The sequence below is a fragment of the Liolophura sinensis genome, chromosome 13 (assembly GCF_032854445.1).
Source record: "Liolophura sinensis isolate JHLJ2023 chromosome 13, CUHK_Ljap_v2, whole genome shotgun sequence".
NCBI lineage: Eukaryota > Metazoa > Mollusca > Polyplacophora > Chitonida > Chitonidae > Liolophura > Liolophura sinensis.
In genome coordinates, this window is record NC_088307.1 from 28163890 (window position 1) to 28180230 (window position 16341).

At 39.7% G+C, this 16341-nt stretch overlaps 1 protein-coding gene across 1 annotated transcript; it reads right to left on the minus strand.

Annotated features, from left to right (window-relative positions):
* Positions 1-220: 220 nt before the first annotated feature.
* On the minus strand, positions 221-16147 carry LOC135480416 (kynurenine formamidase-like). The gene is made up of 8 exons (XM_064760245.1): positions 16091-16147; positions 12351-12441; positions 11919-12020; positions 11443-11491; positions 10492-10577; positions 9923-10001; positions 6693-6796; positions 221-303 (listed from the first exon to the last, which is right to left on the minus strand). Exons 1-8 carry the CDS (start codon positions 16091-16093, stop codon positions 221-223), a joined length of 597 nt encoding a protein of 198 aa, XP_064616315.1. The 5' UTR covers positions 16094-16147.
* Between the last annotated feature and the right edge of the window lie 194 nt (positions 16148-16341).

Consider the following 16341-nt stretch of genomic DNA (forward strand, 5'->3'; position numbering starts at 1 on the left):
TTTACCCAGAATGGTGTTTATCGGTTTTTGCGTATGAACTCTTCAAATGAAAACAACTAATATCTAGTACCAAAAAAAACCCAAAACACTACTTGCATATTTAGTTTCAATTTAAGATAAACATGATATCATCTCTGGTCCTGGTCCTGGTTTGCAAGAGAGAGAGAGAAAAAAAAAACATAATAAAACTGGCTTTTCACAAATACAGGTACACTACGACTCACTGGGTCATCTGCAGAGGCTTGTTGATGTATGTCTCCACCAGTGGTCTCACATCATATATACCACTCACCAACATTGCACCTGCAACAGACACACAAAAGTATATTACATCTGATGTGATTAAAACTATACTATACAGTAACATACGTGTAGGTCTGCATATGTGGTCTCATATATGCTGCTCATCAGCACTGCACCTACAACTTCATTGTTTTCTTCTATAAAGGGGATGAGTAATATACATGTAGGTCTATACATGTGGTCTCCCATACATCATATATGCTGATCACCAGCATTGCACCTACAACTTCATTGTTTTCTTCTATAAAGAGGACGAGTAATATACATGTAGGTCTATACATGTGGTCTCACATACATCATATATGCTGCTCATCAGCATTGCACCTACAACATCACTGTTTACCTCCATAAAGAGGATGAGTAATATACATGTAGGTCTATACATGTGGTCTCCCATACATCATATATGCTGATCACCAGCATTGCACCTACAACATCACTGTTTACCTCCATAAAGAGGATGAGTAATATACATGTAGGTCTATACATGTGGTCTCCCATACATCATATATGCTGATCACCAGCATTGCACCTACAACATCATTGTTTACCTCCATAAAGAGGATGAGTAATATACATGCAGGTCTATACATGTGGTCTCCCATACATCATATATGCTGATCACCAGCATTGCACCTACAACATCATTGTTTACCTCCATAAAGAGGATGAGTAATATACATGTAGGTCTATACATGTGGTCTCCCATACATCATATATGCTGATCACCAGCATTGCACCTACAACATCACTGTTTACCTCCATAAAGAGGATGAGTAATATACATGTAGGTCTATACATGTGGTCTCCCATACATCATATATGCTGATCACCAGCATTGCACCTACAACATCACTGTTTACCTCCATAAAGAGGATGAGTAATATACATGTAGGTCTATACATGTGGTCTCCCATACATCATATATGCTGATCACCAGCATTGCACCTACAACATCATTGTTTACCTCTATAAAGAGGACGAGTAATATACATGTAGGTTTATACATGTGGTCTCACATACATCATATATGCTGCTCATCAGCATTGCACCTACAACATCACTGTTTACCTCCATAAAGAGGATGAGTAATATACATGTAGGTCTATACATGTGGTCTCCCATACATCATATATGCTGATCACCAGCATTGCACCTACAACATCATTGTTTACCTCTATAAAGAGGACAAGTAATATACATGTAGGTCTATACATGTGGTCTCGCATACATCATATATGCTGCTCATCAGCATTGCACCTACAACATCACTGTTTACCTCCATAAAGAGGATGAGTAATATACATGTAGGTCTATACATGTGGTCTCCCATACATCATATATGCTGCTCATCAGCATTGCACCTACAACATCATTGTTTACCTCTATAAAGAGGACAAGTAATATACATGTAGGTCTATACATGTGGTCTCCCATACATCATATATGCTGCTCATCAGCATTGCACCTACAACATCACTGTTTACCTCCATAAAGAGGATGAGTAATATACATGTAGGTCTATACATGTGGTCTCCCATACATCATATATGCTGATCACCAGCATTGCACCTACAACATCATTGTTTACCTCAATAAAGAGGACAAGTAATATACATGTAGGTCTATACATGTGGTCTCGCATACATCATATATGCTGCTCATCAGCATTGCACCTACAACATCACTGTTTACCTCCATAAAGAGGATGAGTAATATACATGTAGGTCTATACATGTGGTCTCGCATACATCATATATGCTGATCACCAGCATTGCACCTACAACATCATTGTTTACCTCCATAAAGAGGACAAGTAATATACATGTAGGTCTATACATGTGGTCTCGCATACATCATATATGCTGATCACCAGCATTGCACCTACAACATCATTGTTTACCTCCATAAAGAGGATGAGTAATATACATGTAGGTTTATACATGTGGTCTCACATACATCATATATGCTGCTCATCAGCATTGCACCTACAACATCACTGTTTACCTCCATAAAGAGGATGAGTAATATACATGTAGGTCTATACATGTGGTCTCCCATACATCATATATGCTGATCACCAGCATTGCACCTACAACATCATTGTTTACCTCAATAAAGAGGACAAGTAATATACATGTAGGTCTATACATGTGGTCTCGCATACATCATATATGCTGCTCATCAGCACTGCACCTACAACATCACTGTTTACCTCCATAAAGAGGATGAGTAATATACATGTAGGTCTATACATGTGGTCTCCCATACATCATATATGCTGATCACCAGCACTGCACCTACAACATCACTGTTTACCTCCATAAAGAGGATGAGTAATATACATGTAGGTTTATACATGTGGTTTCTCATACATCATATATGCTGATCACCAGCATTGCACCTACAACATCACTGTTTACCTCCATAAAGAGGACAAGTAATATACATGTAGGTTTATACATGTGGTCTCTCATACATCATATATGCTGATCACCAGCATTGCACCTACAACATCATTGTTTACCTCAATAAAGAGGACAAGTAATATACATGTAGGTCTATACATGTGGTCTCGCATACATCATATATGCTGATCACCAGCATTGCACCTACAACATCACTGTTTACCTCTATAAAGAGGATGAGTAATATACATGTAGGTTTATACATGTGGTCTTGCATACATCATATATGCTGATCACCAGCATTGCACCTACAACATCATTGTTTACCTCAATAAAGAGGACAAGTAATATACATGTAGGTCTATACATGTGGTCTCCCATACATCATATATGCTGATCACCAGCATTGTACCTACAACTTCATTGTTTACCTCCATAAAGAGGATGAGTAATATACATGTAGGTCTATACATGTGGTCTCGCATACATCATATATGCTGATCACCAGCATTGCACCTACAACATCACTGTTTACCTCCATAAAGAGGACGAGTAATATACATGTAGGTTTATACATGTGGTCTCGCATACATCATATATGCTGATCACCAGCATTGCACCTACAACATCATTGTTTACCTCAATAAAGAGGACAAGTAATATACATGTAGGTCTATACATGTGGTCTCGCATACATCATATATGCTGATCACCAGCACTGCATCTACAACATCATTGTTTACCTCAATAAAGAGGACAAGTAATATACATGTAGGTCTATACATGTGGTCTCGCATACATCATATATGCTGATCACCAGCACTGCATCTACAACATCACTGTTTACCTCCATAAAGAGGATGAGTAATATACATGTAGGTTTATACATGTGGTCTCGCATACATCATATATGCTGATCACCAGCATTGCACCTACAACATCATTGTTTACCTCAATAAAGAGGACAAGTAATATACATGTAGGTCTATACATGTGGTCTCGCATACATCATATATGCTGATCACCAGCACTGCATCTACAACATCATTGTTTACCTCAATAAAGAGGACAAGTAATATACATGTAGGTCTATACATGTGGTCTCGCATGCATCATATATGCTGATCACCAGCATTGCATCTACAACATCATTGTTTACCTCAATAAAGAGGACAAGTAATATACATGTAGGTCTATACATGTGGTCTCGCATACATCATATATGCTGATCACCAGCATTGCATCTACAACATCACTGTTTACCTCCATAAAGAGGATGAGTAATATACATGTAGGTTTATACATGTGGTCTTGCATACATCATATATGCTGATCACCAGCACTGCACCTACAACATCACTGTTTACCTCCATAAAGAGGACAAGTAATATACATGTAGGTCTATACATGTGGTCTCCCATACATCATATATGCTGATCACCAGCATTGCACCTACAACATCATTGTTTACCTCCATAAAGAGGACGAGTAATATACATGTAGGTTTATACATGTGGTCTCCCATACATCATATATGCTGATCACCAGCACTGCATCTACAACATCACTGTTTACCTCCATAAAGAGGATGAGTAATATACATGTAAGTTTATACATGTGGTCTCGCATACATCATATATGCTGATCACCAGCATTGCACCTACAACATCATTGTTTACCTCAATAAAGAGGACAAGTAATATACATGTAGGTCTATACATGTGGTCTCGCATACATCATATATGCTGATCACCAGCACTGCATCTACAACATCATTGTTTACCTCAATAAAGAGGACAAGTAATATACATGTAGGTCTATACATGTGGTCTCGCATACATCATATATGCTGATCACCAGCACTGCATCTACAACATCACTGTTTACCTCCATAAAGAGGATGAGTAATATACATGTAGGTTTATACATGTGGTCTCGCATACATCATATATGCTGATCACCAGCATTGCACCTACAACATCATTGTTTACCTCAATAAAGAGGACAAGTAATATACATGTAGGTCTATACATGTGGTCTCGCATACATCATATATGCTGATCACCAGCACTGCATCTACAACATCATTGTTTACCTCAATAAAGAGGACAAGTAATATACATGTAGGTCTATACATGTGGTCTCGCATGCATCATATATGCTGATCACCAGCATTGCATCTACAACATCATTGTTTACCTCAATAAAGAGGACAAGTAATATACATGTAGGTCTATACATGTGGTCTCGCATACATCATATATGCTGATCACCAGCATTGCATCTACAACATCACTGTTTACCTCCATAAAGAGGATGAGTAATATACATGTAGGTTTATACATGTGGTCTTGCATACATCATATATGCTGATCACCAGCACTGCACCTACAACATCACTGTTTACCTCCATAAAGAGGACAAGTAATATACATGTAGGTCTATACATGTGGTCTCCCATACATCATATATGCTGATCACCAGCATTGCACCTACAACATCATTGTTTACCTCCATAAAGAGGACGAGTAATATACATGTAGGTTTATACATGTGGTCTCCCATACATCATATATGCTGATCACCAGCACTGCATCTACAACATCACTGTTTACCTCCATAAAGAGGATGAGTAATATACATGTAAGTTTATACATGTGGTCTCGCATACATCATATATGCTTCTCACCAGCATTGCCTCTACAACATCATTGTTTACCTCCATAAAGAGGATGGGTAATATACATGTAGGTCTATACATGTGGTCTCTCATACATCATATATGCTGATCACCAGCATTGCACCTACAACATCATTGTTTACCTCTATAAAGAGGACGAGTAATATACATGTAAGTTTATACATGTGGTCTCTCATACATCATATATGCTGATCACCAGCATTGCACCTACAACATCACTGTTTACCTCCATAAAGAGGATGAGTAATATACATGTAGGTCTATACATGTGGTCTTGCATACATCATATATGCTGATCACCAGCATTGCACCTACAACATCACTGTTTACCTCCATAAAGAGGATGAGTAATATACATGTAGGTCTATACATGTGGTCTCCCATACATCATATATGCTGATCACCAGCATTGCACCTACAACTTCATTGTTTTCTTCTATAAAGAGGACGAGTAATATACATGTAGGTCTATACATGTGGTCTCGCATACATCATATATGCTGATCATCAGCATTGCACCTACAACATCATTGTTTACCTCCATGAAGAGGACGGGTACATGCAGCGTTTGGCATTCAAAGAATAGACAACACCAGATTAGATGTATATATGCACTAAAGTATCCTGCATGAAGTTTCAAAAAGCATAACATTTTGTCTTTGTCATGTTGCACAACCAAAATAGCGCAGTTCAACGTAAGCAAAATCACGACCATCCAGGAACCCATGTTATCAATGAATGACCATTCAGGTGTGACTTAAAAACGTACCTGCAGGGTGTACAAAAAGGGCAAGTAGCAGGCTGCACGCGGATGTCTACTGCTGTTCCTGTAGCCGTCTACTTTGAATATGCTTACAATATAAATCAATAGAAATTGTGGCATAACTGCTTTCAATTCAGCCACCTACTTTTGACCCCCTTCTCCAATTCTAAATAAAAACCCTGTGCCTGTATCCCGGGGATTCACTTAGGTCGTCCCAAACCCCGGTTTCATTTTAATCATACATGTGTATGTAGGTGGTGTACGAGTGATGCAACATCATGTTTTCGGTTGCTTTAACATGGTGCGCTTTGGTCAATGGCTTTGTGAGAATTTCACTGATTAAAAGCTGATTTATAGAGTTAGCAACCAGGTCAGAAGAAAACAGCTGTGACAATTTAGGTCTGTTTCTGACCTTTTTTTCAAAATAACTAACTTTATATTATTTTTTGTCTTTCCTTTTAAAGAAAATGTCCCTTATGTGGATGTTCTAACATGTTCTTGTTTTACCTTTACTCACCTTTAATTAGGCTGGAGCTGACCATTATCTCCTCAATCCAGTTAACTGCGAGCATCATGGCAGCCAGGTGACCTCCTGCTGAGTGACCACACAGGTAGACACCCCTATACAACAAACCAGAGGTTAAGTGGATTAAAATGGGCAATATTCTGTTGTTGTTGTTATTCTGATGGAAAAGCATGTCATCTGTTCTAATAACATCTTAATTGTACACAATTGTGACAATAAGTGGTTGCTAAAGCTTGTGTGACCATGTGTGCATTCTTACCTACGCCGAAGTCCACGTCCTTTACACATGTATTGTGCATACCTGTGCTCCACATGTAAGGAAGTGACCATTATTGGCACAGGTAAAAAAAATTTTTGAGTATGATGCTAAACAACACATGAATAAGTAAATAAATAAATATGAAAGTACTGCCTTATAAGTGGCTTAATCTATCAAACTGCTGAATTAAATAGTCCAAGATATGTGGTACTGAGGCTCGTGTTTCCTCCACCCGAACACAATCGAGGCATAATTACATAAACACAGTTTTACTTCTTGAAACTGTCAACTTATATTAATCATTGGAAAGAATGAAGCTTCTCTGTTATCATTGCTGTTAAAAAAAAGAGTTTTAAGAAAAGGCTGTTTCATACATTCCTGAGGACCTGTGACTATGACAATGGAGTCAAGCAGTTTTTATCAGGTAACTGGCAAAGGGCAGTGGTTTACTTCAGACACTTTAAATTTCCAAGCAAGCAGAAAATTACTTATTTTTGTTGCTCAATATCACACTTGAAATTGTTCACTTGTTCATAAGATGGCCGTCAATTTTATCAGTCTTTAACAAATGCCTCAATGCACGAACAGTCACATGAGGGTCATGCCAGACCACACGAAAGGTCACGTGAGGGTCGTGCCAGACCGCAGGAATAGTCACACGAGGGTCGTGCCAGACCACACGAACAGTTACATGAGGGTCGTGCGAGATCGGACAAACAGTCACATGAGCGTCATGCCAGACCGCACGAACAGTCACATGAGAGTCATGGCAGACCGCATGAACCGTTACACAAGGGTCATGCAATGCCGCACGAATGGTCACATAAGGGTCATGCCAGACCATACAAACGGTCACATGGCGGATGTGCAAGCCCATACGAACGGTCACATAAGGGTCATGCCAGACCATACGCACGGTCACATGAGGGATGTGCCAGACCATACGAACGGTCACATGAGGGTCATGCCAGACCATATGAACAGTCACATGAGGGATGTGCCAGACCATACGAACGGCCACATGAGGGTCATGCCAGACCATACGCACGGTCACATGAGGGATGTGCCAGACCATACGAACGGTCACATGACGGATGTGCCAGATCATACGAACGGTCACATGACGGATGTGCCAGACCATACGAACGGTCACATGAGGGTTGTGCCAGACCATACGAACGGTCACATGAGGGTTGTGCCAGACCATATGAATGGTCACATGAGGGTCATGCCAGACCATACGAACAGTCACTTGAGGGTCATGTCAGACCATACGAACAGTCACATGAGGGTCATGTCAGACCATACGAACAGTCACATGAGGGTCATGCCAGACCATACGAACGGTCACATGAGGGTTATGCCAGACCATACGAACAGTCACTTGAGGGATATGCCAGACCACACGAACGGTCACATGAGGGTTGTGCCAGACCATACGAACGGTCACATGAGGGTTATGCCAGACCATACGAACAGTCACTTGAGGGATATGCCAGACCACACGAACGGTCACATGAGGGTTGTGCCAGACCACACGAACAGTCACATGAGGGTTGTGCCAGACCATACGAACGGTCACATAAGGATCGTGCCAGAGCATACGAACGGTCACATGAGTTTCATGCCAGAGTGAGTGAGTGAGTGCTTGGGGTTTAACGTCGTACTCAACAATTTTTCAGTCATATGACGACGAAGGAATTATTAGGGTGCATGTATGTGTAATGTGCCGCCTTGTTGCAGGACGGATTTCCACCGCTCTTTTATTTAGTGCTGCTTCACTGAGACGACTTACCGAAGGCAAGTAAGCCGCCCCGCCCGAGCCATTATACTGATACAGGTCAACCAGTTGTTGCACTATCCCCTTCATGCTGAACGCCAAGCGAGGAAGTTACAACTTCCTCTTTTAAAGTCTTAGGTGTGACTCGATCAAGGATTGATCCTGGATCTACCGGTCCCGAAGCGGACGCTCTACCAACTCTGCTATCCGGGCCGGTTATCATGCCAGACCATACGCACGGTCACATGAGGGTTGTGCCAGACCATACGAACAGTCACATGAGGGTCATGCCAGACCATACGAACGGTCACATGAGGGATGTGCCAGACCATACGAAAGGTCATGTGAGGGTTATGCCAGACCATACGAACGGTCACATGAGGGATGTGCCAGACCATACGAACAGTCATGTGAGGGTCATGCCAGACTACAGGAACGGTCACATGAAAGATGTGCCAGACCATACGAAGGGTCATGTGAGGGTCATGCCAGACCATACGAACGGTCACAGGAGGGTCATCAATTACTTACTGTCACCAAAAATTAAGCCCCAGAAGCAGAGAGTGTGGTAAACTACAAACTTCCTGTTGAAGGCTCGGTTTAAAAAATTATTGAACACTCTATTTCTTCAACCTTTTTGCATGTTTGACGGCAACTATGAAGGCAATTTTTCCACCTCAATGGTGAGAATTTATGTTTTTAGTGAGTTTTCCAATATCAGGGCTTCACAGAAAAAATCATGTGTTTAATCAAGATATCCTCAGAATTGGCTTAAATCAACACCAGGGGAACATTTGAAGAAACAGTGTACAAGACCAGTCCCAAGGGGGTTAGCAATGACCCAGGAGCCTCCGCACAATGTGGTCGCTCTGAGTTCAAGTCCTGCTCCAGCTCATCCTGGCTTCCTCTCCAGCCATAGGTGGGAAGGTCTGTCAGCAACCTGAGGATGTTTGTGGGTTTCCAACGAGCTATGCTTGTTTTTTCCCTACCACAAATGAACACCAATCATACATGTATAAATAAACAAGCAGAGTCCACTTTCACAAAACTTCCTAAATCAAATTTCTCATAACTTTTTTCCAAAATGATGCAATGTGCTTTAAGAGAAAAGTCGACTTATGAAATTTTGTGAAAGTGGGGAAAAAGTTGATATATTTTTTAAATACGACAGGATGGTCTTACCTGGATTCTCTCCTCTTGGCCATGTGTAATACATACCCCACAGCCTTCTTCACCTGACTCACAATCTCTGTCATGCTAACTGCAAAGGGATATCATAAATGTAGTCACATTTGTCCTTTGTCACTGTTTAACTGATTCTATGTACTGTTTTGTATTTGTACGTGAAGGCCTTAAGGAAGAACAGTTTTGTACTAATTGAGTGAATTACCTTCAATAAATAAAGATATTATTATTATTGTTTTGTTATTATTATTATTATTATTATTATGCACCACTGTCAAAAAATTCTTTGCCACTTTCCATTCATTAATCTGTGTCCAAATTTACAGTATTTCCCAAATTCCTTTTTCAATACAACACCATGCTGTACATAACAGTTTTGTCATTTTTAAGGATAATACTTTCTGGACACAGAACTGAGTCTAGTGCTGAAAATTGGCCAAGACCGCTCTGGGAATTGAACCTCAGACCACTTTCTACATGGCATCTACCTCTACTAATCTGACCCTGTTGTACCTTTCACGTACGTTTATAAACAGATAAGATGATGAATTGAACCTAAAACTCACCTGTGGGAGCCAGATCATAACCAATGGGTATCACAATGCAGCCTGCTTTGAAGAGTGGAGTCACCATGAAACTGGAGAGTTCCATACTGAAACAGGCATAAGTTAAAACACTGAGTGTGAGCCATGGGTATGGCCGTGTAGAGGCAAGGCGTACCTTTCCACTTACTGCTGGAGGTATGTATACCTTTATAAATGTATAGCCTGTATAAAGCAAGACAGACTACCATATACATGTAGCGCATAACATGAACTGGACAACACTGTCATCTGATTACAACACTGAACACAATCTCCGCAATTATTTTGTACAAAAAACACATATTAATTAGACTGAAACTGCACCATATGAACTGAAAGCTTTCAGATTTACAGGCGAAGAACATCAGAACGCCTGTCTAAAGCCTATGGAGCAGAATGACGAACCCCACAATTTGTGCAAAATGTCAAATTAAGTTTGCAGTAAAAAAATAGGGGTTATCTTCAGCAACCATTCCATTTTAAATTTCACAAATAGGTCAACTGTGTTACTTTTCATGCGCGCCTCGCTGACCCAGATTTTAAAAACTTTGCAGCATGCAGCGGCCTGCTAAATACGAGCCTATTTTTGACTTGGGCTAAAATTTACAGGAGAATGGTGATGTAAAGGCAAGAAGCGATTGTGGCAAAATGCGCGTAAATATCTTAGCTTACGGACGAATATAATGCACATGCATCGGAATTGAATGGGGTACATGTAGCTCTTTGTAAGCATTATAGTGAAATCAGGTCAACATAATTCTTGGGCTAAGGTTGGTCAGCGGTCCCTGCGCTTCAGTGTATATAAGCCACCTTTAGACCGAGGTGTCGGGCTAGACAAAGCGCATGTATAGAAAAAGTAAAATTGAAAAAATGAATATAAAAAAAGAACTAATCTATGATTTAAATGTCAATACCGCAGTTGACATGGTTTACCTTAGCTCCTGCCAGTATCCACCGTGTATGTAAACCAAAATGGGGGCATCTGCGATAAAAACAAAACAAAACAGAGGTGAGTATTCACTCTCCCTAAAGACCACTTGTCTCTATCAATATTATATGGTATGCACCTTCGGTTACAGGGTGGACATATAGGTCACATGTGAGAAAGTTCAGCGGTGAAACGTTTGCTACAAGGTCAGCGGTTAACCTGAGCACTCTGGATTCTTCCACCCATAAAACTGACTCCCTATGTGTATGTGTAAAGTTAATCTGTACAGCATTAAACAATAATCAAATAAATAAATCATTCAAGCCTTGTTAGGTCCATGGTGCAGCTCTGTACCCTGGAGAAAACTAAGTTTTCACTGAGAGGTTAAGATGAGATAAGCGAAGAAAAAAGTATGCATGTAACTAGGGGAGTGCGTCACAAACATTAAAACACCTGAAAACTGCAATAAAAGGCTACAAACCACTAGGTAATGTTTTGGCTCCAAATATCTGAAGTTTCTGCCCACTTCTGTCACCATACGACACTTCTTCAAACTCGATTGTCTCCCTTGCTTTCTGACTTTCTGTGAAGATAGACCAATCATCTCATCTGACAGAACACACCAATGTAATGCTTTCTCATAGAGAATACAGACAGAAATCTGGAGATATAAATCATGGTGTGATTTCTGTTATAATGAATGCGTATAAGTTATAATACGCTGGTGTTACATAGCCTTTTGCTCAAGTGATAGAACATCATCTCATCAGCAAACATCAGTGTCAGAGAGAACTGTTATTTGTTAACCAGTTTGTGAAACTGAAATTCAGCTTTCAGTGAGAGAGGTTACATGTATCACTTAACACGTTTTCCTCTTTCGCTGCATCAAAGTGGTGATGATAGGCAGACACACCTGTGGTGAGATGACTGACATGAGCATCAATGACTTCTCCTGCTGTCATCCTATGGGAATGCTGACTAGGGGAATACTGTTGGTCTTTGTCCTAAAATTAAACACATCAAGAAAAAACAGCCATTTACGCATGTGTAACAGGTAGATTTCTACCTGTACATATTAAATTCCATGATTTCAGCTATCAAGTGAGCTATTTTCATGAAGAGGTTACTCAACAATAAAAACCTATACCATCTCAGTTCTGGTTTATTGATGACATACTGTACAAGTAATCAGCCGATGATGTAGCCTTCCTTAATAGGGCAGTTCCGAGTTTGAACTTTTTTACCACAAAAAGTAATAGAGTCCTACTGTACTATGTGACCTGTCAAAAGTGTTAGGCATCTATTGCGGAATCACACTGGACGTCTGAAAAAAAGTTTTGCCAAAAGTTATTTAGAGTAAACAATCCAAAGAGAAAATTGAGGATCTGAACATCTGTAAACTTGGGAAGTTTCTAAAGGAAAGAGGTGCCATTCATGCCTCTGCAACACAGTGAGACAAGTGATTGCTAAAGTAATGTCTACAAAGGTTGGATAACATTTTTCATAAGTCACATGATATAGAAGGGCTGTTTTTACCTTCAACAAAAAAAGAGTTTGAACTCTTTGCAGGTGGAAAACTAAATCCACCACCAATGAGGATTAATCACTGCAATGGACAATGGACTATAAAAGATATTCAAGCTTTATCTCAATTGTTGCCCCGTTTCTTTTTTAACCCCTGAAATGTCCTCATTTTCATATTTAAGAAATACATGAGAATGTCAATGAAGAATTACACCTTGTGCTTTGACAGTCAGTAACACATACATGTACACATAGCACAATCATGTAAAAAGATCACTTGAGCTTAAGTGTCACATGATAAGGTTAAATGCTGTTGGTGTGTCAGGCTCCAGCGATCACATGCACACAGTACCAGTCACTGATTTAATTAATGTAATTGGTGCAATTATAAGAGGCTCCACAGGGAAGATCTAGTTATTGTCAGTGTAAACGGTTTCTAGAGATAAAATCATAAGAGGTACACCAAATCACACATGTCCGCGCAGCATAGATTTAGCCAAAATCAGCCTCATTTTCAATTTTCTCCTATTTTCCCTACCTCTCACATGTTAATTTTGTCAGAATAGGGCATGTCAAAGACAGTGAGACACAACCATGGCTAAACCTATGCCAGATAGACACAGCCTTGGAATACTGTCAACATTAAACATGGAAGTTTATACCACACTCGGTTTCATCGTGACATATAAGTAAAAAAAACATGCTTTATTGACGTTCACAATGTATAAAGGGTGAAGATATTTAATGTTGTCTAACATACTGTAATCTCCATTTATTACCAGCTGTACAAATCAGTCACTACATATAATATATGGCTGAGATCACATGTAAATGGTTTCTGGAGATAAGAAGTACATGTACACCAAATCACACACTGTCAACATAACATGGAGTGAGTGAGTGAGTGAGTGAGTGAGTGAGTGCTTGGGGTTTAACGTCGTACTCAACAATTTTTCAGTCATATGACGACGAAGGAATCCTTAGGGTGCATGTACATGTAATGTGCCTCCTTGTTGCAGGACGGATTTCCACCGCTCTTTTATTTAGTGCTGCTTCACTGAGACGACTTACCGAAGGCAAGTAAGCCGCCCCGTCCGAGCCATTATACTGATACGGGTCAACCAGTAGTTGCACTATCCCCTTCATGCTGAACGTCAAGCGAGGAAGTTACAACTTCCTCTTTTAAAGTCTTAGGTGTGACTCGATCAAGGATTGATCCTGGATCTACCGGTCCCGAGGCGGACGCTCTACCAACTGTGCTATCCGGGCCGGTCAACATAACATGGAAATTTATACCGAACTCTGCTTCACAGTGACATTTACGTAAAAATCTATGCTTTATGGACCTTCACAATGACGGCACATGGATGTGTGTGATGCTGAAGTCTCTGTAATCAAGATGTAGCTGAAAAATGTGGGGCATCTACCATTCAATTTTCCAAATACAATTGAAAGCCGGATTCACAACCGTGAAAGAAAATATTTTGCAAGGACTTTCAAGGACCCAAAATTCTATCTTGTATTAGTTCAATTAAACCACATATTGATTGTTACCATATCTGACGATCTGATAGCTGATGTGGCTGTCACATTGTCAAACATTGCCATAATCAATTTTATCCCATAAATGTGACTCAGGACATGGGATAAAGGGGGAGGGGGGGGGGGGGGGATAAATATCGTATATATCGTAATATCGCCGCCACTTGATTGGCTCACAGGAGCTCAATCATAAAAATCAGCCAATCAAAAGGTACACATGGTCTGGACTACTTTTTTTTACTACGAGATTTTATCATCTGCATTTCTGTGACAAACTCATGGCAGAACCACTGAATATTAGAGAGTTTTGTTCCACAGAAAATGGCAGAGAAGGGAATATACTAAATATTGGTGAAATATATGTACAAGTAGAAGCATATCTGATCGCAGCAGAAAAACATCAATGGCACCGCATACAAGATACGGGAAATCATCTACAAACAATACAAATGTGTCTACTATGCCTAATTTTGGAAAGCCAGCACTGAAAAATATCCAACATTCTCACCTCTAATTTCAGTTTCTCCCAACCTTGTTCATTTACTTCAGCCGTCCCATTAACCACAAATAACACGGGTCAAAATCTTGCCTGTACTAGTTCAACTTTTTGCATCTAACACAGTACGCTGAAGCTGGAAATCAGGTCAAGTGCACCAATCTTCACCATCAAAAGAAATTCAGAATTTTTGACTTAATTCAGCTAAATACAAAAATGAGTTGCATTTGACTTTTAACTAAACCTTTTGGTTCTATACTTTCTGAAAAATGTCAACTAATGGAATTATGAAGGTAAATCCATCACTGGTCTAAACAGTCCTCCCAACGAAATAACATGCCAATGAGGCAGCGCAAAGATTCCCACAATGCAACCTTCGTTGTGGCTTGCACATGTAAATGAATTATGAGTCTGGTAAATCAAGTACGATCTTCCATTCTGTCGACAATGCTTTATCAAGTATTCGTAATTCCCAAGGATCTCTATGGCAGAAATGAAGTTACCGGTACATGGTGGACCACATAATTACAACACAATATAATGTCTGACATTTGAAGTTCTCTAAGAATCTTCCTGTTGTCAAGACAACAAGGGGAGGTACATGTCACCGGCATTCTAAATACAGCGACTTGACTGGGTTAATGGTCGAAGGGAAACCCATGGTAAAACTCAGCAATCGATTGTTCACTCAAAGTCAGATATGTAGCAGTAGACATCTTGAAGTTTTTGCTTTATGTAGATGATGTCTAAAACAACAACGCAATTTTTTCGACGTCGGCGGTATGTTCCTATAAAGACTTTAATTCAAGGCTTGAAAAACGGTCAACAAAATGCAAGTGATTTTAAGGTTTTCAAGTCCCAGTGGGATAGGAAAAATCCAAGTGTTGTATTTTGTGACTTACATGTAGGTAGGTACGTACTACAGTAAAATTTATATCTAGATAGCTCAACACCTTCACTGACACTATCTAGAGTAGGAGCTAAATGGGCTTATCCTCTATAGTGGTGGCACGGTGATTTTGATTTCTAAAGCTCATTAGTTAAAAAAATACATGCATATGCCAATGTTTGCAATTAAAATCTGCACTTACCATGATTAAAAACAGGTGAGACGTTACACTCGACACGATCTTTATGTCCAACTTATTTTTTGTACTTACCGCAAAGCAGACGGTCATGTGATTTCACAAGGTCATATTCATACACAGCCGCGATATCGTATAAAATTGACCTGACTTCAAATTCAAAACACACACGTATATATATAAGAATATAAGAACAAGTTACTGCTCTGTAGTTTTAAATATTTTGCAAAATTGAGCTGAAAAATTTTTTTACGCTT